At 46.7% G+C, this 24,589-nt stretch overlaps 1 protein-coding gene across 4 annotated transcripts in view; it reads left to right on the top strand.

The window, feature by feature from the left end:
• Positions 1-22,177, top strand: part of ANO2 (anoctamin 2) — a 326,349-nt gene extending 304,172 nt beyond the window's left edge. For 3 of the 4 annotated variants that reach the window (XM_070269789.1, XM_023643013.2, XM_070269791.1), the window contains 5 exons: positions 5,723-5,875; positions 6,205-6,257; positions 8,215-8,396; positions 18,747-18,852; positions 21,210-22,177. In XM_070269789.1, coding sequence (XP_070125890.1) covers positions 5,723-5,875; positions 6,205-6,257; positions 8,215-8,396; positions 18,747-18,852; positions 21,210-21,482 — 767 coding nt within the window. In that variant the 3' untranslated portion in view covers positions 21,483-22,177. The remainder of the gene's footprint in view (positions 1-5,722; positions 5,876-6,204; positions 6,258-8,214; positions 8,397-18,746; positions 18,853-21,209) is intronic. The other variant, XM_070269790.1, reaches the window with a different exon arrangement.
• The last annotated feature ends 2,412 nt before the right edge of the window (positions 22,178-24,589 follow it).

Genomic DNA, 24,589 nt, shown 5'->3' with positions numbered 1-24,589 from the left:
TATGTTCAATAAATGCTAGTTGGATGAATGAATGAATGAATGAATGAATGGTGAGTGATGGGCATTGAGAATCTTCTTACATTTCTGTCAAGACTTCTACAATTTTCCTAAGCAATAGAGGCTCATGCTGAGGAACCAGCTCATGCCCTTTCTTCTCATTATTTCTTCCTCTTTATGGGATCAATCAACACTTGCAGTTCTTTCTTCCATCAGACACTCTCCGTGTTGAGCACAGTCGGCCTCCCCTGCCCTTAGCAGGAGGAGATCACTGGACACAGCCTTGAAATATGAACTGATGAAATGAACAGGGATGACCGTTCTTTGCTGTGTTTTACATAAGGGTTTACTTTAATGGGCTGTTTCTAACTCAGTCTTTTCAGTAACTGCCTCCTGAGTGAGGAGACAAACTCACACCAGCGTGTCCCTCAGTTGTTTCCTTGCATTGCTTATTAGTGGCTCATGAAGCGGGGGATTGTTAAGCCCCCAGTTTTCAATTCTTCTTAAGCTAACTGTGTTGCTTTTACTACACTATAGAAAGTTAAAAAAAAAAGCTATAATTATTTTCATTAGAATTGGACTCTCCTAACTGACTGTTTTTGCTCCAACTTTCTTAAAATCTTCTGTGCACGGAGAACTGTGATGGGTAGGTGTGAGTACTTCACGCCTCCGCCTCGCCTCACCATCACTAAGTACAATGCTTTCAGTTCACGCATTTTAGTTTTCTGCCTCTTTTTCTGTTTTGTGTTTACAGCTGGTGAAAATAAGTTTGTATTTATGAAACAGATCTGACCATCTGCTATGGAATAGGCACACACAAAATTGTGAGGACTCAGAAGAGAATCAAATATGTCTGTGGTCTTACGGGGCTTCCCCTCCAGGGAGCAAGTCAAACAAACAAATAGAGCAACATGTGCAAGGCATTATGGGTGTGAGGAGGCGAGATGCCCACAGTGCCCAGTTCTGCCTGGGTGACCCAGTGGGGAATGGGGTGGAGGAGAGTCTTTGTAGAGAAGGTTAAGTTTGAGTTAACCCTGAAAGACAAGTCGTAATTCATCCAGCAGACAAGAAGAGAAGGGAAGTTACAGACAGCAGTGCTTTGTAGAAAGGCTCAGAAATGTGGAAAACATGGTGAGCTTGGGGAAGTACAAATGGTTTTGACATGGTTAGAAAGCAGGCAGAGTTGATCTCTGAGCATACCAGCTCAATGTCAGCCCCAAGCACAGAGCAACGGTGGAGAAAAGTAAATTAGGGTCATATCACAAAGGGTCTTGAATGCCAGGCTGTGTGTGTGTTGTGTGTGTGTGTGTGTGTGCGTGTGTGAGGAGGGTAGATGTTTTCACTGAAGAATTTTAAATAAATAATCAGAGTTGTGTTCCATCAAGAGCTTTTCCGCCAGTCCTGGCTGATCCACTCTATTCTACCTAATACACTATTTTTCTTCTTTGAGCAGATTGTCCTGGAATGTCCTTGCTGGATGCCATCCTATTTAGTTTAATCCACTCCTTCTTGTTATTTTAACCTAAGCCCAGGTAATCAAGGCCCAGATTTTAATTGTCTCCAGCATCGGGCAGTACAGAGCTGGTGGTGAGAAGAGGAAACTAATGGGGTTTGTGCCTAGGAGTATTTCCAGTCTTTGTGCTTCCAGCTCAGCCTCTCTGGAGCAATTTACAGCAGGCTTTGTAAAGATTTAGTTGAAAATCAACTTATAGATTCCTCCCTAATTGGCTTGGCCAGGTCTAACCTGTTATTGGTCAAGGCAAGCTGGCTTCTATTATGCAGTGCCCTGAGGATTTCTGGCATTGCTGGCTGTTTTTAGAAGCAAATCTTGGTGTTGGGGAAGGCCAGTATCATTCTGTCCTCTGAAGTGAACCCAGAAGGACGCCCATCTGATACAGCATTCAAACCCGTGACTAAAAAGAGCAAGTCTTGGGTTTGGCATCTGTATGCTAGAGGGTTATGGTTTTATACTTTTTCCCCAAGATAAAAAAAAGCTTCCTATTTGTTTCTGCCTCTGGGTTGATTCCTGGAAATGCACAGGGTACCCAGGCCAAGCAGGCAGCACCTGCAGTGATGGGACATCTGCAGAGAGTGGCTTTTCTTGGCCCAGGAAACCCTGGAGGGACATCAGAGGAGGGGACAGGAGTGTCCTGTCACTCCAGGCCCAGCACCACTGACCTTGGCTGAGCCCGCTCCCTTGAGGTTGTCCAGTGCTGAACACATAGACTTACATGGCAAGGAGAAAGAGAACTTGTGTTATGGAGTCGGCATAATTTATGAACACTGGTAGAGAGCACTATTCGAGAGCCACTACTGGAAATTTTCTGTGTCAACAGAAGAGGGATATAGGAAAGCCTGTGTCTGGAGAGTTTGTGAAGGTAAAAAAGCAAACCGTCAGGGCAGCCCCAGAGGAGAGGTTCATGGCTGCCTCTGGAGTTCCTGTGAAAAAAGGAGAGCAAGTGGAGAGTCCCATTTTTCTTATAATCCTGGAAGGACATGGGATTTCTGAGCGCCACTTGCAAGAGCGTGGTGAGGGCCTGCTCACTCAGAAGGAACCTGCCCCTTCGCACCCCCATCAGTCTCCTTGCCATGCTCTTGCTGAGGCTTTGCAGAGTTTGCACAGCCTTGCTGGAGGAAGTCACTTATGAGAAGAACATTTGCCCTGTAGAACTGAGCTCGTTAGAATCGAGAAGACCAACTTAGAACTCCGTAAATAACGACACGGTCATATATATATATATATATATATATATATATATATATATATATATATATACTTAAATAGAGACATGCATTTTACAGGTTTTAGAAAACTAGTCTAACATCTGTTTTGCTTTCCTTGTTAATTCCATTCCCCTCCACCCCCTCTGCCCTCCCAACGCCCCCCCTCCCCCAACTCCAATGAGAATTCCTCATTTGCAATGCCTCATTTAAAAGATGCGACAGATCCTGCATTTTTACCTGGCTCCCAGAGCTTGTATTTGAAGATTTCTCCTCCCCACCTCTCACCCCAATCTTTTTTGGCCAGCCAGCTAGCAAGGCGGCCATTCCAAGGGCCCAACCTTGGCAAATCTGTGCCTTCTGGTATGTTGTGCCACCAACTGTCACCTGCTAGTCTCGTAGGGCCTGCTGAGCATCCATCGGGCATCCAGAACCACAGCCGTGACAGAGTTGTATCAGCAAGAGCATAATCCACAACTGTGGGCCCCAGCAAACTGCCACGTCAAAAGCAGTTGTGCTGGGTAAAGTTCCATGAGTGTTCTGTTTCTTGAAACTTCTACTGTGGTTAGGCTTATCCCTCTGTGAATATATTTTTTTAATTTTTCTTTTTTAGTTTGGATCCTGGTTTTTCATTCTTTATTTGAATATCCTAGAATCTTGAAGCTTGTCCAAGAGAATCATAGGATCACAGCAAATCAGACCTGAAGGGAGTTTAAACCGGTTTCTTCAGTTTATCAATGAGGATGCCGAAACCCACTGGAACAGAGAGAATTGCCCAAGGACATGCGGCTAGTGAGAAACACCCAGGCTAGCAGTCAGGCTGGCTGATCCTCGTTCAGTGCTTACACCTTAAATTTGTGTCTGTTTAGCATAAAAGTATTTGGTATATATTGCAGCCGTCACCACATGTTTATATTTATTCCAAAAAAATTAAACTTACATGTAACAGGTAATATTATTGAACAGTTATTAAGAGGCAGACATTGTTTTAAGCACTTTATATATGCAATATCATTTACCCTTATAACAACCCTATGAGGTGGGTATTATTATCTTCAGTTTATAGTTGAAGTAGCTGAGACATAGAGCAGTTAAATAACTTGCCCTTAGTCCTATTCAACTGTGACTTTCCTGGGACTCAAGGACTGTGTTGGCATCAGGAAATATGGACTGAACCCCTAGAAAGAATGGACCCCCTGCCTTTCTAGTGGGAAAGAAAGACAGGTGAGCAGATCAGTCACAGCAGCACGTGGTGATGGGTGTAACAGAGGCGTGCACAAAGTTGGGGGAGGCACAGGAGGGGGAACGGGCTTTCCCAGCGAGATGGCTTCTGGATGGTGTGGGGGATGCATAGACGTTTGCTAGCTGGAGAATGAGTGCTTGTGCACAAATGAATGGAAGGATCTGACGTGTTCAGGGAAAATCAGGAGGGTGAGAAGTTCGGAGTGCTGGGAGGCAGAAGCGTGATGGTTGAGGGGGAGATGTTGGGAGACGGGGCTAGAGAGGCAGGTTGGGAGCCGATTGTAAAGTACTTGCATCCCAAGGTAAGGATTTGGATTATATCCAGTAAACAGAGGGGAGCCCACAGAAATTTGCATGAGTGGGTAAGTGACAGGATCAGGTTACTGGGGGCTTTGGGGTGAATAGACTCTGGAAGCATAGGATTCTGGTGACAAGGAAGCCTGTCAGGAGGTTGCTGTGATTGTTCAGGTAGAAATGATGAGGGCCTGGACTCCTTACAGCCCTCCGTTGGGCACAGGCTGCCAACGCTCCTTTGCTCACACTGCCTCTGTGGCTTGGAAGGCTCTCTTTAATCCAGTCTTCCTGGAATGACAGGCCCATCTTTCAAGACTAAGCTTAGGTGTTTGAAATGGAGACTTTTCTTAGTCTCCACCCTGGACAGGCTTGAGCTCTCCCTCCTTTCGGTCTCTGCTATCTCCGGTGCATTCTTCTTTCTCTCTTGGCACACATCAAACCTTGCTGTGCTTCTTTGTGTATATTTCTGTCTCCTACTTTACACCCAGCTCCTTGAAGGCAGGAACAGACCTTTGCCTCCTTAAACACCTGGCACAGTGCCTGACATTCAATAAATGTGTGATGAATGAATAAACTTTCTAAATAAAGGCAGTGACTATGGATATGGAAAGAAGAGGCCAAATTTGGGAGATCTTTTTAAAGCTACATCAGGGGTTGACCAACTACGGCCCACAGGCCCAACCCAGCCCACTTTCTTTACCACTTTTGTAAATAAAGTTTTACTGCAACACAACCAAGCCCAGTTGTCTACGTTTTGTCTATAGCTGCTTTCATTCTACGACGGCAGAGTTAAGTCACTGTGACAAGATCATATGGCCTGCAAATACAAAAATATTTACCATCTGCCCTTTACTGAAAACGTTTGTCAACCTCTGAGCTAGATGACCAGGAGTAGTGACTGGAGCTACAGGGTGATAGGAAGGAAAGTCAAGACTTCCTTTTCTCGTATCTCCTCACTGTGCCTAATACAGAGCTTTGCTCCCCAGCGTTGGCATTGAGCACTAGGCCTGCAAGGATGGAGAAAGAAAGACCCATGATGGTGGGGCAGGAGGAAAAAGGAGCTAAGAGGCCAAGGTGGAAAAGAGACCCTGGTTCGAAGAGACAAAGGGGGCCGGCCCCATGGCTGAGTGGTTAAGTTCACAGGCTCTACTTCAGCGGCCCAGGTTTCGCTGGTATCCTGGATGCGGACATGGGCACAGCTCATCAGGCCGTGCTGGGGCGGTGTCCCACATGCCACAACTAGAGGCACTCACAGCTAGAATATACAGCTATGTTCTAGGGCCTTTGGGGGAAGAAGAAGGAAAATAAAAATGGCAACAGATGTTAGCTCAGGTACTGGGATCTTTAAAAAAATATAAATAAAAAAATCTGAAAAAAAAAAAGAAGAGACAAGGCGCCATAGCTGCCAGGCAAAATTCATCTAAATCCTGCTGCTTCCTGGTGAAGCTTCTGCTGTTCTCTCTCCTAGTCATCCAGTTTGGTTTCGTCACCCTCTTTGTGGCCTCCTTTCCTCTGGCACCTGTGTTTGCCCTACTCAACAACGTCATTGAAGTGAGACTTGACGCAAAGAAGTTTGTTACCGAGCTGAGACGGCCAGATGCTGTGAGAACCAAAGACATTGGTATGTTCCCTGCTGAAGGACTGTGACAGGCCCAGCCCCCGCCCTCCCCCCCGGCCCTCCCTCTGCCTCTCCCCACCCCCAGCCCTTTGAGCCCCTCATCCTCATATCTTCAGGTGCTGGGAGGCCTATGAGGCCACATTATCCTCCCCTCCTAGTCCCCCTGGTTTCCAGACAGAGGGGCACCTAAGCCTTTCCAGACAAGCCCATTCCTGGGGGGCCCGGCAAACTTCCACTGGTAACTTGCCTGCACAGCTTCACCCTGAGCTGCAGTGTTGTCATCACTGCACGGAGGGCGGAGTGAGCCAGACGCTCTCCTTTCTGTCTTCCAGGGATCTGGTTTGACATTCTCTCCGGAATTGGCAAGTTCTCTGTTATCATCAATGTAAGTGCTCACGTTCACGACACCCTAGCTCTGTGGGAAGGGCTTTCCAACGGAGCTGAGGGCTTCAAAGCAGGAAATAGCCCCTGTTACCTCCTGGCCTTTTCCATTTGGAGCTCTATTTAAGACAGTCGCCTGGTTAATAGCTCATACATGCCTTCTAACTCATCACCTTGTCACCAGGGCTGTGCAACTTTATCGTTAATTTCACTGAGAGAGAGAAAGGTAATTATCTACTAGAATGCATACCTTGGCCTTAAAAGTCAAAATCACATCTTTCCTCAGAGCCAAGAATAATGAGGAAAGAATTCCACATATCTACCCGTCTCTTTCCTTTCTTTTTCTAGTCCTAAGCTAAACAATACCTGGAGTGTTGCCCAGGCTGCAATTCCTAATTACAGTTCCTCCAAGTTGTCAATGCAAAGTCTTCATTATCCCCATGGACTCTGGCACTGCATAGGTTAAGATAGGACATGGAAGAAGAGCGGTCCTACCTGTTGTGACTTCCTTAACTGCCTTGCCAGACATGTCCACATTTCAGAGGAAATCCTGCTGGGCCCAAGCCAATATCTCCTTTTGCTTCTGCATTCTGTGTGCGTGGTGGCCAAGCAGAGGCTCTTCTTCCACCTCCCAAGAAAATATCAGCCAGCTCAGTGCACGCAAAGAAAGCCACAGCCCATTCTCCTTTGGGAGAGAAGCCTGGTTCTGGCTGTGACCTGGTTCCCTAAACACATCAAATGGCTGGAGAGGGGTGAGGAGAGGCAGAGAGAATCAGCCCATCGCATTTTGGATGTTTGATGTAGGAAGCACACATCTTGAGGCTGAGAAATAAGGTGCAATTTGGAAAATAGATCCGTAGCTACTTTGGAGTTATGTCTACTGGAAGAGAGGCCCTGAGCACCAAGCACTTCCATCTACATGGCAGAAAGACATGAAGGCTGACTTCCCTGGCCTCTCTGAGACCTCTTTACTTATCTGTAAAAGTGGGAGAGAATAAGAGTATCCACCAGATAGGATCATGCTGGAAATTAAATGGGATGATGAAAGGACATATAGTAAGTGCTTTGTAAGTGGTAGCTATGATTATTATAAGGTTGTTACTCATTCTCAAATATGGTTAGGGCCATCCACACTCGTATATACATTTAGAAAACACTACCTAAACTACGTTTTTTAAAGGGCTTTAATTGTTGGTGCAGAATACAGTATAAACACCTGCCAAAAAGATTTAAGATTCTCTTTCCAGAAAGTACCTCCACATTCAAACATGCAATCATTCATTTGTCATTTGGTTTGCTCCACAGACATTTATAGAGTGCTTAGATATGCCAGACGCAATGTTGGGTATGTGTGGTTCCATCCAGCAGGACCCACTCCTTCCCCCCGTGTCTCCCTTTTCCTCAGTAAAATGGATGAAAGAACAACTTTCGTTACACGATGTGCTAAAAAGTGCTGAGATACGATGGTCAAGTTGAGGGAACTGTGGAACCATGTCTTTGGTCTTCCCGGCTTTCTGGTGTCACTCAGGGAAGCTGTACATGGTCATTCAGTGTCCTTTCCCATTGCACTGAAGTGGCATTCTCATCCTGTCAGTAATTTTCTCAGAAAATCTTCCACTCCGTTTTGGCTTGGCCAACGCCGGTGTCAATTCACATGTCTCAGAGGTGATTTAATCCCCGGAGCACGGAACGGTTCACACTGACGTAGCGTCCTTTGCCGCAGTGGTTGTAATTCACTCTCGTGACAGCTACTGTCTGGTAGATTTATTTACACGTATCAAGGATGGAAGAGCCATGAAAGTCAGCTGCATGAGCTCAGGGATAAAAACATCCATGTCAGTCAGAGTAGCACCACTGGATGGGGAGCCCAAAAGGGGACAGTCTCAGCCAGATGGACTCTGTGCCACCTGGATAGCATCCCTCCTGACCACTCCTCAAGGGCTTGTGGTTCTGTCCCTCAGGCTTTTGTCATTGCCGTCACCTCCGACTTTATCCCCCGCCTTGTGTACCAGTACACCTACAGTCACAACGGGACTCTGCATGGCTTTGTCAACCACACCCTCTCCTTCTTCAATGTCAGCCAGCTGAAGGAGGGAACGCAGCCAGAAAACTCACAGTTTGACCGGGAAGTTCAGTTCTGCAGGTAAAGTAATCAGGAGGGGGTGGGCAGCGGAGGACCAGAAGCAGTGGATCCAAGGAATTATCTGGATGACCTAGAATGATGTCATCCTCCTTTCCCTCTGTCTCCTATTCCCCTCCTCATTGCTATAAATCAATCTTGATGAATCAGCAAATATTTATTGAGTGCCTTTTGCTAGACACTATGGAACAAAGAAGTATATAGCTTCGTCCTTGCTATTAAGGGGTTTATGGTCTGGTTGGGAAGAAAAGAAGCAGAACAGATAGGCATAGCAGGTTATTCAGTGATTATATCTAGTATGGACCATGAATATTGTGGGTGTTCAGAGGAGAGGGAGGTTGGTGGGGGCTAGAATAGAAAGGATAGGCTTCCTGGAGGGGCCACGAGGAGTTGTAGGACAGAAAGAGAGAGTATCCTAAATGGGGAGTCAGCATAGGCAAAGTCATGGGGGTGAGCATGAACTTGGGGTGTTAGATAACACTTAGGGGCTTGGTAGTTAGCAAGGAGAGTGCTCGAGAGGTACTAATAGGGAATAATATCAGAGATACAATATATGTAGAAATTCCTAGGATCATATAAGACAACACATTGCTGAATTTGAATAGGTAGGATGAAGTAGATAATGGGAAATCTTACAGCAATTTTAAAGTGATGCAATAGGAAGTTACTGACATTTTTAGTGCCAGGGAAACGTTGGCTTAGGAAAATTAATCTGGTCTCAGAGAGAAAGATGGACTAGAATTAGGGGAACTCAGGGAGGGGAACTGAGGTGCTGCAGTGTTCAGACATGAGCCATGGTGGGCATAGACAGGGGTGGTGGAAGGAATTAAGAGAAAGGGAGAAGATGAGCTATATCATATAATATATTGCAAAGTTCGTGACAAGAGACATTGGAGAGAGTCTGAGTCAAGGATCTCCAAAGTTAGGGCTGAAGTCAGAGGACTGGGAAATTGTGGGTCCATTGACAGGGATTGGGAAGATGCTAAGAGAATCTAATTTTATAGTACATATGATGAATTTGATTTCAATCATATTGTATTTAAAATGACGGTAGGAAATCTAAGGAGTAATTTTCACCTAACTCCTAGTCACACTAAGCTGGAATTCTAGAGAGATCCAGACTACAGTCATGATTGAAAGCCATCAGCACAGGGATCATTGAAGCCAAGAAACATAAAACTTCACTATGTACCCAATAAGAGCAAATAAAGAGAAGACAAGCAGAGGGAAATCAATTCTTTAACCCTTTTGTACCCGGGTTAAGTGATAATCCCCATGAAGGACTTGATCAAAGTTCACACCTTATATATTTTAAAAACAGAACAATAACTACAACAATAACAAAAACCTAGGAAAAGGTACTGCTAGGAAAATGTAGGGCTTCCTTAGACTATCCCCGATAGTGTCAGATGTCAACGCTGTCGATGCCTCCATTGAAGAAGCAATGTTTCAGTTGTGTTCGCAGCACTGATGACCTTGGGCTTGTCTGTCATGCTTGCCCACCTGGGACACCTTGGTACCCAAGGTCAGCCATTTGTGAGACAGTTGCTTAGGTTCAGATTCACAGGCTGAGACCACAAAAGAGAGAAACCTAATTGGTCTTCCCAACCCAGATTACTGAGTTAAACAACTTTGCCAATTTGTGATTTAAATAGAAGGGTATTCTGGCCCCAAGATCAATAACTTTGGGGTTCAACTCTAGCCAACTGAGAAAAGACTCAAAATCAGGGGCCAGACTCAAGAATAAATGAGTAAATTTATTCATAGATATCAATTGATATCAGCTTGTATGTTTCAAGTATTTTCGTATCTGGGGGCTATAAAGAGTCTGGCTCTTGGACTTAAGTCATCTCCAGGCAGACTTGCTGCTGGATTATGCACTGCCCGGGGGTCACTTCTCTGTGTGGCTGGCATGCCAGACTGTCTGTCCATGGTGCTGGATTTGGGTCTGCTAGATCCAAAAGATATAGTTCCATTGTACAGAGGGTCTGTACCAGCTTGAAGCCTTTCCTTGTAGCATCTAGATCTGCTCCAGCAGGGTCCATGAAATTAGGCAACAGGTTTACATTAAACAAGCAGACACTGAAATATGAGAATTTTACAATCATTTTTATAACTGGAAAGCATAGAAATCATCATGTTGAAACTCCTCATTCTACATGAAAGAAACCGAGGCTTGGAAAGTTGAAGAGTTCTCCAACATTATAGAGATTTCTAGTGACAGATTCTGAAGTGAAACTCACATCTATCCAAGAACACAAGGCTCCACCTCATGTGCAGTGGGGAGCAACACCAGTATGACTTGTCTTGTGATGAAACGAGGCTCACACTGTTTCTTTAGTTGGTCTAGAAGCACATGTCTATCCAGAGCACCGAGGTTCTCTGACCTTGCGCTTGACCACAGATCTTCCAGTAACACAATGAAAATGCTTTCCAGATATATCAGTGGCTTAAACGGCCCTAACCACAAACGGACTTTAATGGCTTCCATATTGAAAGTTGAGGATAATCCTAATTTTAGGCCTCACTTGATTCAGTCAAGGTCTTCTCAAATCTTTTTCCCTCTCCCAACTGTACTCCAGTCAATGTTGACTATAGTTTCAAGCTCCATATGGAGACCAGCAGTTACAGGCCAGTATCACACTGGATCCAAGTCCAGTGAGGAAAGACCCATACCTCTTTACCAATGACCCCAGCAAAAGTCTTACTGAAGATCACTGATTAGGATCAGTATGCACGACCTACCCAGAACCAATCATTGTAGCCGGAGGAATGTGGTGCTTTTAATGGCCGTTGGGGCCCTTGGGGTTGGGGGTTGGAGTGAAATCACCTCTATCTGAAGCATGTGATCTTGGAGTAAGAGATAGTTCCCTCGTGAGAAGTCAAGATGAATGCGTACAACTCAGCTGAAACAACTCATGCCCAGCACCCCAGGTACTGTTAGCACACATGGCTCAGATCGGGCTTTCTTGTACCTGCCTTCAAAGTCAGTGGATCTTCCAGCCAGCTACAAAGCTCAGTAACTCTTCTCTTCGTTGTTTCCATTTAAGTAGATGGGATCATGGCTTATGTTTGGCCCATTAAAAAAAATTCTGCCACTGAGTGGCAGAATTGAATTATCACTGGGTGCCTGCATAGGAAGTACATTCTATATTTCTGCCAAGAAAAGTTATCTGCAGAAAATAGATCATTCCAGGATCAAAAAAAAAAAATGACTCTTGGAACATCAAACTTTTTTTTCCTTAGTACCAGTGAGAATTATGGGTTCATTATGCAACTATTTTTGAGACCTTACTATAGGCTTGGCATTGGTTATATAAGGGAACAAGACCCAGCGCCTCCTTCAAGGAGTCCAGATGGAGGAGATGAGTAAGTAAACAAGCAACTAAAAATAGCTTTAATAATTTACAATAGGGTAAAGGCAGGGAGCTCTGGGAGCCCTGAGGAAGGAGGCCATGCACCAAAACCAGACTTCAGTGTTCAGGGGAAGCTTCAAGGGAGGAGAAACCTGAAGAATCAGCAGGGTGGCCAGAGAGATAATCTTGACGATATTCCTCATTCGCATGACCAAGCCAGCCTGGGTGGTGAGCAGGCTGGAAGGAACGGTGGTGGAGGGTAAGGGGTGCGTCAAGGCATGAAGGAGGTCCAGGGAGAGCAGTGTTTTCCAGGTAGAGGAGCTAGTTCATGCTCAGTGCTTAGAGCTGCAGTGAGAGGGGAAGCTATGAGAGATGAGGCTGCGAGAAAAAACAGGAGCCAGACCAAGAAGAGCATGTTGGTCATAGGGAGGAGTGCGGGCTCCCTCTTAGGGAAGTGGGGAGCCCCCAAAGGGGTGTAAGGGAGCAGGGATGAAGTTGAAGTTTTCATTGGTGGCATCACTGACTGCAGTGTGAAGACCAGCGGGTTACATTTTAAATTGTGAGATGCCTTACTCTGCAGTGTAAGCAGATGTCTAGAGAACAGGGCCAGCATATCACCTAGATGTAACAATAAAAGAAGTGTACTTCGGGGTGACCTTTCCTAGAAGAGAAGAGTTGTCGACGGGAGTCCCTAGCTCAGGTGGGTCCTACTCACTGCATGCTGTGCAGGCGTGTCGGCATCACCAAATTCTCTGGAGATTTAGGAAATGGAACTATGATCCACTTATGTCTTTCTAAGCCAGGAACTATCAGTGAGTGTGAGAAATAGAAATGAAGGAGAGAGAGAGAAATCGGGAATGGCGAAGGGACTATGAAGGAGAGGGATTGTGAGAAACAGACACAGCTCTGTAGCTAGCCCCAAAGCCAGCTTTTAAAACCACTTCTGTGGTGGGAAATGAGCAGTTTACCCTGATTTGCTGGCAAATAGTGTTGGGAACTCGATGACCCTTCTTATTCTTAGCTTTCAGTGACCTCCGGAGATAAATGTGGTCAAATAAAACTGAGGTCTCAGGCTCCGACCCAGCCTTGCCAGGGATAGAGGTATCTTAAAAATAGCCATAAAAGTTAGGCCAGGCCTCTGGCTGCCCGTTCGAGATGCATTCCAAGCATTTTTGGAGCAGCGTTCGCCTCAGCCATCTCACTGCTCCGACAGGGCCGCTCCATAAACAGTCCCGTGACGTCAGTCTGTAGGCACGATTAGTGACTGTTTGCCGGGGTCGAAGGGCCACTGCATCCTGGAGGATGGATGGCGGCTCAGGCTCTTGGCTCAGCTGGATGGGACCAGAGGCATCAGCAGGGCAGGGCCTGACCGGGGATCTGGGTCCCAGAGCTGGAAGAGCCTACTGGGCATGGTCAACCCACTGGGTCTGTTTGGAGGTGTTGAGCATCCAGAAAGCGTCCTTGGGGAGCTCCTGTTGGGTCTTTCTGCAAAGCCTAAGTTCTTTCCCATCCCAAGGTCCTGTGAAAGGTCTTTGAAGAGGTGAGTTTCCTTCCAGTCCATGGCTGCTTCTCATCTGCTCCGAGCTGAAACCCAAGGGAGAGTCGGGTTTTCTGGCTGTTGCCTTTCCTGATTTTTATCAAGCACTGAACTAACATGGTTCTCATTAGTTCCTCATTGTTGTACTGTTTTCCCTTGTTAAAGGCCAATTTCAGAAGGCAGTTTTAAGTAGCTCAGACAGTATGAAAATATTGTATGTAATTGTGTTCAGCCTTAATATGACATTAATTTCCATTGGGATTATTACAAAAAAAATTATTTTCATAGCCCTTTTTGAAGCTGAGAAATGCATTTACTAACTGTAACTAAATGTAACTAAAATCTCATTTTTTAACAAAACCTTTACTGACTATTGCTGATCAGCTCCTCAGTTTGTTATTTTGGCACCCGCGTGCCCACCATGATTTTGTATTGTGGTGAATTGTGGCAAATGTCGCTGTCACTGGTCACCCCTGCAAGTGAGGTTGGGAGGAAAACATCTGAGCCAGGAGTCTCTCTTCTGTCTCCGCACCTCAGTTTCCCCATCTGGAAAAATTAGAACTTGGAATAAATCATCTCCAAAGATTCTTTTAAAAAATTAATATTTAATGACGCATAATATATTAATCTATTCCTATAAAAATTATAAATATTACAGGCAGACTCTCCAGCTCTGCCCCGCCTCCAGCTGCACAGTCCTGAGCATCTTCCCAACAATAACCACAATGATACGTTTATGTGACTCTTTCTTAGATGTTTTTCCTAAGAAAATGCAGTATTTCGTGCATTAACGTAAAATGAACTTGTAGACTCTTTAAGGCACTGTTTCCTGGTGTGTTTTATAACAACGAAATATATTTTGAGTTAGTGGGAACCTTATTTCTTTAGATCATGTGTAAATTCAACTCAATCAGAGTGATTTTTTGGTGTCAGAGAAGTCTAGATAAAATGTTAATGTGATTTTAAAGCTACAATGTAACATTGACTTTTGTACCAGTTTCACTTATTCAATGTGAGTCTGTCTCAGTTAACACCATAATTTTGTTCCTGAAAGCCTAGTATAAAAATGTATTTGGAGGCTGGCCTGGTGGTGTAATGGTTAAGTTTGGTGCACTCTGCTTTGGCGGCCCAGGTTTGCAGGTTCGGATCCTGGGCGTGGACCTACACTGCTCATCAAGCCACGCTGTGGTGGCGTCCTACACACAAAAAATAGAGGAAGATTGGCACAGATGTTAGCTCAGGGCTAATGTTCCTGAGGCAAAAAGAAGAAGATTGGCAACATATGTTGACTCAGGGTGAATCTTCCTCAGCAAAAACAAAATATTTGAGTCAACTGAATATTGCTACTAATTACACTCTTCTTTAGAAATTATTAACCTTTATTATTATAAAAGTAATTCTGTATATCTAGATATGTATATAAAAGGAAAAGAAAAGACTCTTTTCTCAGCCCACACCCCAGTCGTTCTCTCTTAGAAGAAACCGTTATGTCCATTTTCTGTGGAAGCTTCCAGAAATCACATTCACGTGTGTTGTCTTATTTAATTATCACTGTCTTTTCCTTTAACATTCGATGTACACACACACACACGCGCGCGCGTGCACGTGCATATTCTCTCACTCATGGTTGGGATAGAGAGCCGGAGTGCGCACCTTCTGTGTACTCAGCACTGAGATACATGTTCTATTATTTCTACTTTATAGATGAGAATGTTGAGGTTCCCCAGGGTCTTATGGTTGGTAAGTGAGACAGCTGCTCAAGTGTGCACTTGCTTTTCAGACCCTCCATAATAATGTTTTATTATTGAAAGACTCTCCTTATTAGAAGGTCAAGGAAACTCTCAAAATTAATGTTATGGCTCAAAGAAGATAAAGGAGGACTTGGAGGGGTGAGGGGGAGAACCAGGAATGGTTCCTGCAATTACATCCCCAAGCTTAAGTCCCAGCCAGCAGATGCAGAAGGTGACCAGATGTGGGGGTTCACCTGGTGCTTGGCCACTCAGGAGGACTTTGGGAGGTGCCAGCCCCCTCACCAGGGGAAGCGGTCTGGTTCTGGAAAGCATTTGAGCTGAGGGTAATGGAGCAGAAGTTCTACTTGCCGCTCCCCTGATACTTGCCTAATTTGTGCTGTTTGCCTGGGCTTAGATCCTGAGAGAAGCCCCTTACGGTTGGGGCATTGGCTGACTCTTTTCGTTTCGTATCAGCATCATGGGAAACTTGGGGCGTCTGTGCTTGAGTGCTCAGAAGTCTTCCTGGAAAGCCAGGAGGAACTGGGAGCAGGGGCACATGTGGTCTGTCCTCTTTAAGAGCAGAGCTGTATTTCATGGTTCACCTTCAGTCAGAGGAGAAAAAACACCTAGCGTTTACTGGGTATGTATCTGACAGATCAGCTGAGCACCCTTCACTGGCATTTCATCTCCGTTACAGCTCCGTGAGATGGGAAGTTAAGGCCCACTCCGGAGACGAGGACCTTGGCCATCAGAACCTAGCAAGTTAGGAAACTTGCTGGAGAACATAGAACCAAAGAGACAGAGGTGGCATCAAACCGTCACCTGCTGACTCCAAAGCCCGTGCTTTCACCAATGCCATGCACTGGGCTCAGGTGCGAAACAGACAACTGTCACCCTGGGGGACGCAATTAAATCTATTAGCTACTCTTTCTTCTGCAGACATCTCTAGTCTTAAAGCTAATTCTCTCTTTGTCTAAATTAGTATCTTCTAGGTACTCAGTGAAGACATTTGATAGGCTTGACTTCTTAGGAGGAAATTTTTAAAAAATTATGAAAGTTAACTTACATTGGAATGTAAACAACCAACTATTGACCTGGTGGCGGGGGCTTATGGACGTAATGTTTTTCCAACTGTGAGTCAGTGTTCGTCAGTGGGCTATGAAATCCCTTTGGCGGGTCACGATCAGCATTTTAAGGAGTAGAATAGGATAAGACAGGATAGATCAGAACAGGAGAGCATCAGTGCATTGCACACAGCAAGGATAAGGGTTTTTTTTTTTTTAAAACAAGTGTAATTTTTGTCTTAGTGATATAGATTATGTGTGCATTAATGCAAAATGTATTTCTTACTACCGTAGGTCACAGTTTTTAAAAAGTTGGCTTTGGAAAGAGAATCGGGAACAGATGCATCATTCGTTAAATTACTGATTGCTCTTTTCTGTGGACAGCTTGCCCTCCAGTTCCAAACAGAGCCACGTAGTTCCTAACGGCACCACCCGAAGTCTGTCGCACAGAGGTGTTTTCAAATAGAGCTTTCTGGACGTATCTCTGTGTTAATCTCTCCCCACATCCTTGATTAGACGGATGTGCCTGTTAGATTCAAAACATGTTTTGGACACTCAGGAAGGGAAAGGTGAAAAGTGACATTTCCAAAAACTGTGGCGAGTTCGTTGCAGAGGTGGGCAGAACTAGATTATTTATGGATTCTTTTCTGACTGGAAAAGAGGGGTGAGCGATGGCTGTCATACCGAGGTCAGTGAGCAGCTGTTCCTTCATAGATGAAGCTCGAGGACAAGAGAGACACACTCTGCTTCGGCAGGAGCCGTTGGGCTACACCGGGCAAGGATTTCCCCGTGGAAGGAGTGGGCGTGTGTGTCGCGCCCCTCCTCCCAGGGTCCTGAGAGGATTAGGATGAATTCCCTTCTGCCATGGGGTCCTTTGTGGGGCAGCAGGAGGGTGGGTGAGTCTGAGTTTTTCCCACCCCAAGATGTCCTTATTCCTTTAGCCACGCTCTCCCTCTCTCCCATTAGCAAGCGTAATCTGGAGCTGGCCATGTTTCTGTCCTCAGCCACGGATGGATCTGATGAATCCCGTGGTATTTTGCTGGGCTGCAGTTAGCTTTGCTTTTCATCCGGATGTCAAACCAAGCTTGCAACAGCTGTGATCAGCTGTTGGAACAGGGGGAGTTGGGTGGGGAGGGGGCAGCTCCTGGCCTCTTGCCCAGCCTTAGTCAAATGCTTAGCATCCAGTTCTCAGTTTGTCTCTTTCTGCTGCTGACTCTGTAGCGATGTCTTTTTCTATCTGTTTGTGTGCATCTCTTTTCAGCTTCCTCGTTTTTTTTTTCTCTTCTTCTCTTGTCTCTCCTTGGGAAATTGGGAACCACTGGACTTTAACATGGGTCTTTTAGAGCAGCTGGTCCCTTCAGGGCAGAGAGCATCCATTTCTGAGTCCCCCACCCCAAACTGCAGCTATTGGTGAGGTGCTCTAGGACTGAAAAGCCTGAATTCAGCCAGACTTGGATTCTCACCTTGACCCCACCTCTTGCTGGCCATGAGGACTTGGCCAGATAATTGAACTTCTCTGAGCCTCAGTTTCCCCCTGTGTTATATGGGGATATCAATGCCTGCCTGATGATGTTGTTGTGAAGATAAAATGAGAAAGCCTCCAGAAAAGCTTCTTGCTCAGGGATTAACGCCTACTGTGTGTTCAGTATGCATTCATTTTCTTCCTTGGCCGGTGTTCGGACAGAGTCCCCACCCTGCCCTCCTTGACAGCCATGTACCCTGCTGGGTGGCCTGATGCCACCCCACCTCCTCCCCCCCCAGCCCAGGGCTTGTTTTGCTTTTACTGAGCATCAAAGATTCGTTGACTTCCACGGAGGAAACAGTTCCACGTGGGGTCATGATTATTCTGGTACCAACTCTTGTCATTTTTCCAGGCTTAGAAAAAAGTGAGTCTGAGAAAAAGAGCCATTTTTAACATGAGTCATCCCACGATGGGAGTGAAAAGCCAGCTATGAGGAAAAGTCCTAGACCTCTCCATGGGTCTGAGAGGGAGGCATGAGCTCACGTCAGGCACTGACATTTTGTTTCATAAACCACATGGACAGATTATAAAGATGGTTAGTAAAGGAGGATTCTGCCCAACCGTGACTATTGCCTCTACCGACCCCCTCCTCCAAATTCACTCAGCCTTCAGCTGGGTCTGAACTAGCCCTCCTTTCGGTGTAAGAATGCAGCATTCGAGCAAGGCTGGCCCCTCTTGTGGCTGTAATCCCAAAGCAGCTGACCAGGGACGACGCCCAGGATTGTCTGCTAGTACCTGCGTCTTCACTGAGCCCACAGACTGCAGAGCACTTTATGAGGTCTGGATCCCTCTCCCCTCCACAGCCCACAGGCTAGGGGGAGCCAGGAGGGAGCCACTGTCCTAGGTTCCTCTCATGGTTCCTGGGCTTCTCTGGAAGGAGAATCCAGACACCAGAGCTAGCTTTGGGGGATGTTGGAGAGAGAGTAAGAAAAAGACATTTCTAGGCTGACAGTGGCTTTTTCGGACGTTGGTCCTTTTATTCCACGGACACATGTTGGTTGGGCCGTGGATTCCTCTCCTCCTCCCCTATTTCCCAAGTCTGAGAGCCAAGGGCTTGCTACTGCTTTGCCCCTGAGAGCTCGCCCAGAGGAGCCCCCTTCCCTCCATCTCGCCCGAGTTTAACACCACATTTCTCTTTGGGCAGGTTTAAGGATTACCGAGAGCCGCCGTGGGCCCCAAACCCATATGAGTTTTCTAAACAGTACTGGTCCGTTCTGTCTGCCCGTTTGGCATTTGTCATAATCTTCCAGGTGAGTTCAGATAAGGAAGAGTCAACCAGAAGCCAGGGTGCGGGGGTGGGACAGCCACATCTTGTTGCCGGGCCCTGCATCTCCAGTTTCCATGGCACTCCGTGACATGAGGGGCATTCGCATGGCGCAGGCAGAAGTGAGTGCTCCCTTCCCTGGCTGAGGCGGGAAGCTGTCTTGAGAGGGCTTCCATTAACGGATGGATTTGCAAGAAGTAGAATAAAGCACAGAGTAAGGTTACAGGACAGATGTGGAGTAAGTTGCAGGCTGGAAGATAGACTCCCATTTAAACCTAAGACAAGAGAACAAAGTGGGAAGAGCTGTGGAAACCAGAGTCTCGACCCTGAGCAGACAAATAACCCCAGCTGAGTTCTGAACCTTTCTTCTAGCGCTCCGCCTGGCTCCTTCCTTTGTTAGTGCTGTTTGACCCCCTGAGACATCTGGTGGGAAGGGCCCCCGGAGCCATCCCTCCATCCCTGGATGAATAGCAAACTTGAGCTCAGCGATTCCTATCTCCCACAATCGCTGCAGCTCCAGTTGCATTGCCGAGATTCTCTGCGCGAGGCCCTGCTCCCACTCGGGGTCCTGCCGGCCTTCCAGCGGGGCTGCAGCATGAGCCCAGATCCTTTTCTCTCCGTCTCCCTCAGGCTTTTGTATTCCCCGAAGGCAAATCTCTGGAGAGCTCTAAAATATCCAGCCCCCGGACCCCAGCCCAGGAAGTGGAGAAGCCCATCGGCTAGTCTTTCACCTAAAGGAGACAGCCATTCTTCCTCTGGAGAGATGGGGCGATAAATCTGAAAAATCGCTCAGACATCCCCCTGCTGCCCCGCCCAGAGGAGTCTCCTCACTTTACCGTACATCGCGTGTAACATTCATGCACACAGGAAGGAGTTGCTTTAAAAGAAGAGTGTATGGCTTGATGAAGCCGCTCTAGGGCACCTGGGAGCCTCTGGAAGCAGCAGAGTGTTCCCAAGGTCTTCCCTGGGTCCCCTAGGAGCATGGATTGTTCAAGGGCAAGTTGGGAATAGGTTTACAGCATGGAAGACAGCGGTGCTCTGACTATCCCCTCTGGGCTCAGTCACTGTCCTCTGGATCTCAAAGGGGAGAAGACAGTGAGCATATAGTCGGCAGGTAGAGAAGAATGCCACACCCGGGGGAATGCTGGGTAGAGCGTGGGGAAAGGGGAAGGGAATGGGAATCAGACTATAAAAGTAGCTAGCATTTACTGGGTCGTGCTGGCACTGTTGTGATATATTCCCTCACTCAGACAGAAAATGCTCCCTGGGAAAGGTGGCCTCACCTTGCCTGTGCCACCATATCTCGGAGATAGTGCAGGTCCCATTGCAGACCACCACAATAAAGCGAATATCGCTTTAAAACGAGTCACAAGAATTTTTTGGTTTCCCAGTGCTTATAAAAGTTATATTTACACTATAGTGTAGCCTCTTAAATGTGCAATAGCATTATGTCTAAAAAAACAATGTACCTTAATTAAAAATATTTTATTGCTAAAAAATGCTAACCATCATCTAAGGCTTCAGCAAGTCGTAATCTTTTTGCTGGTGGAGGGTCTTGCAAAAAATGCTGTATCTGTGAAGCACAATAAAATGAAGCGCAATGACACAAGGTGTCCTGTGTTTACAAGGGAGGGGATGGGGCTCAGCAGATGGGAGAAGAAAGCCAATTTTAAGTGTGCACAAAAGCTTAAAACTGCTGAAGGAAGGCTGGAGGCTGGGGTCCCAGACAAGCCAATGTGACTAGAGTGGTGGAACGGAAGGGTAAGGGGGCTGTGAGGTTGGCTGAGGCCAGAAGTCAGGGCAGAAATCAAAGGTCCATCTGTGATATAGAGGACAGAGGGTCAGCTGGAAGGAAGAGAGGAGCAGATGGCCCAGAGCAAGCCCTGGAGAGGCCACCGGGCCTCGGTGCCTCTTCCCTTGGATCTCTGGAGGGCATGTCTGGAGGCTTAGAGGCCGGGAAGCAAAAAGAGGACATGTGAGATGGACTTGAAGAAGGGAAGAAGAAATAGCTAACACTGACCAAGCTCCACTATGTGGGAGACATTGACTCATTTAATCCTCACCACGCCAGGAGGTAGGTACTGTAACTATTCCACTTACCACAAGGGACACCCGTGTACAGATATAATTGTGCTCATTGGCTGAGATCACCTGCTGGTAAGTAGTGGAGCCAGAAGAGCAGGGAGGCGTTCCACTCCTGGGTCTGTGCTCTTCACCCCTGTGCCATACCACCAGCTCCACTGTTGAGGCGGTCACTCTGATGGGACAAGGGTGGACAGTGGCGCGCTAGTGTCCCACTGGGCCAGGCCTCTCCTCTCAACTCCCCTCCCTTGCTTTCGGCAGAACCTTGTGATGTTCCTGAGCGTCCTCGTGGACTGGATGATCCCGGATATCCCCACGGACATCAGCGACCAGATCAAGAAAGAGAAGAGCTTGTTGGTGGACTTCTTCCTGAAAGAGGAGCATGAGAAGCTCAAGGTGATGGATGAGCTGGCCCAGAGGAGCCAGGGAGGGGGGCAGCACAGCAGGAGGAGCCGGGCCGCCAGCTCGGCACTCTCAGGCTGGAGCCAGCCGGGCAGCCTCGCGTCGTCTGGTTCTCAGCACACCAACGTGTGAGCGAGCCTGCCTCGGTGCCGAGGGGGTGCTGCAGCAGTGAGAGACCACGCACAAGCACGTCAGTGCACCCACACTGGTGTGGTGTCCATCCGCCAGTCTGCTTGGATCTGACCTGAGGGGGTCTTGAAGCGGGTGTGTGTGAAGAGAGAGACAGAGGAATTAGAGAGAGCAAGCGAGAGAATGAGCACAGGAAGGAAGAGAAATGATGCTGCTTCTCAGAAACTCGAAGCTTAAGTTTCTTGTAGGTCCTCTTTTGAGCTGTATCCTTTTGGGAGTTTGGTACCCTTTTTTGAGTCCATCAGTGAAAGAACTGGGTCTCTCTAGCCCAGAGTTCCCAGGCGCCAGGACCCTTCCCTATGTCCCTTCAGGTACCCTCTCATCAGATGGCCACAGGCTATGAGAGGGCCCTGTTCTAGCACCCATTGTAAGTGATCACCACCCGCTTCCCACCATCACCCCAAGAAAACCCTCTGAGTCACCTGCTGCTGGGGCTGTCACAGCCTCAGTGGATGCACCTTAAGTCACAGGGCTGATTGCTGTGGCCACTGGACCTGATGGTGAGTAACAAATGTCCGAATCTGGGCTGGTCTTCAGTTCATGTCACCAGGATGCTTTGAGCTAAAGGGAACTAACCATCATTTTATGCAGGTTCAGATTTAAAATAATAAAATAAATTGAAACATTCTTTATAAAAACGCTTCTCCTCGTCTTTTGTTCTCTTTCTCTTCCTACTGACATTTATTGAATGCCTTCTAAGTGCCAGGCATTGTTCTCAGACTAGAGATGGAGCAGAGTGCAAGAGACAAAATCCCTTACAATCTGGGAGAGACAGACAATAAGCTGATATGTGTATATCTTAGATAGTGATAGTACTATGGAGAAATGTAAAGTAGGATAAAGGAGACAGGAAGTGTGAGGGCACAGGAAGTGAGGGGTTTACCATATTATACACAAGTTAATGACAAACTGAACATGGCTCAGAAGTTATGTCTTGCGATGCTAACATCATCAATTGGTAGCAGCCTCCCAGAGCCCTACAGTGAAATCTTCAAGTATAGTTGGAAGGAAGGGTCAAACATCATTTATCATTGTCTTTCACATCCCTCAACTGCCGCTGCTGCCCAGAAACCAGTTGCACAATCCCCTTGATCTGGACTTGTCCCCTGTTCCCTGCCTGAATGGAAGCTGCAAGGAGGGCCATACTCCAGGGGAGAAATGAGAGTTACCGTTCTGATGTTTCAGCACACGTGGTAATGCCAGGGCCCATAGGTGCTGGGCTGGTCACTGGTGCTGTTCGCCATGGCTTCTTGTTTCCTCCTGGGCACATGCAGGATTGCACTGCCTATCAGCCCTTGCTCTGGAAGGTGATCCCCTTCTTTTAAGGGAATACAGGGACATGGATTCAGCTTTTAGGAAGAGCAGCAGGCAACCATGTCCCAGGCCACTCATGCAACCCTACAATTAATTTTAATTACATCACATCTTAATATTCAAACTTATCATATGAGCCTAGATTCAAACGATAGTGGTACAAAAACATTGCATCATCTTATGATGGGCTTCAGCTAATTTGGCCGAAGTGGCCAATGGGAGGAAAATTTCACTTCAAGGGGCATTAATGGCATGGAGATTCTAGGCCCATAAAAAGGAGAATATCCTCAGTGACTCCTCCCGTGTGGGTGGCATTGATATTTCCAGGAAGTAGTATGGCCACAGCCAGAGGTTGTCTCCATCACCAAGACACCCACTTTGCACTGACCGAGCCACACCCAAGTCCAGGGCTGCCCATGGCTGGTTCAAGACCCCACCTTTTTTCCTTTTTCTTTTTTAAATTAAACATTTTTATATGATCCAGAGGTGAAACTTGCACACCAAGAAAGATTCAGAACAATGAAGAAGAAAGTAAAATCACCCACAATCCCCAAATCTACAATCAAAATCGACAATGGCTGTGTTTTCTTCAAGACCCTCATTCCCTCTCAAGCATATCCATATGTTTTATTACAACTATGCTATTTATGCTGTCTTCTTACCTTTTTTCACTTCGTGTATCTGATCAATCCTTTTATCTCATAAACATAGTTTCATTTGGTCAAAAGTACATACTAAACACCTACTGTGTGTCAGGCTCTGTAGTGGGCACTTGGTATACATCACTCAACACAACAAAGACTCCTGCCCTCGTGGAACTTACACTCTGGTGGGTGGGCAGAGAGACAGGTAATAGACAACACAAGTAAACCATATACAGTCATCCCTCGATATCCAGGGGGGATTAGTTCCAGGACCCCCACAGATGCCAAATCTGGGGATGCTCAAGTCCCTTGTATAAAGTGGAGTCGTACTGCATGTAACCTGTGCACATCCTCCCGTGTACTTTAAATCATCTTTAGATTACTTATAATACCTAATATAATGTAAATGCCGCATAAATACTCGTTATACTGTATTGTTGAGGGAATAATGACAAGAAAAAGAAGTCTGTACATGTTCAGCACAGACACAACCATCGCAGGCTTTTCAATCCGCAGTTGCTTGAATCTGTGAACACGGAACCCGCCAATAAGCTGTTAGTCTGTTAGAAGGCGATAAGTGCTATGGAGAACAGAAAGAGTAAAGCGAGGTGATGGGGATTAGGAGTGGGGTAGACCGCCACTTATTTCCCTTGTAGAGATGGGTCTTTCTTTGTTTCCATCTTGCCGCACACCATGCTGCGGAGTGCAGAGTGGGTGTGGAAGACCGTGGTGGCCACAGCTCACGTCCTAGGGACCAGGTCAGACAGAGCCGCCTGGGGAGGTCTAGACGGCATGAGGAAGGGAGGTTTAATCTGACCATCTACAGGTTTCCGCTCTGAAAGGACCCAGATCTCTCCCTCTCTCCCACTCCAGGTGAACTGGGAATTTTGTGATTTGCCTCCACCCCCAGGCCCGAATCATCTCAGTAGCATCCATGTGACTAACAGGACCTCCGCACATGCCTGCCATACACAGCAGCAATAGGGATTCAGGCCGAGTAAGAAGGAGAACTTTCCAACGCCTTGGTTAAGCTGGGAAGAGGAATGGAAAATGCAGTCCTAATTTAAAAACAAAGCCTCCTCCTCTGAGCTC

This window comes from Equus caballus, chromosome 6 (assembly GCF_041296265.1).
Source record: "Equus caballus isolate H_3958 breed thoroughbred chromosome 6, TB-T2T, whole genome shotgun sequence".
Lineage (NCBI taxonomy): Eukaryota > Metazoa > Chordata > Mammalia > Perissodactyla > Equidae > Equus > Equus caballus.
This window is presented reverse-complemented; position numbering and strand designations above follow the sequence as displayed.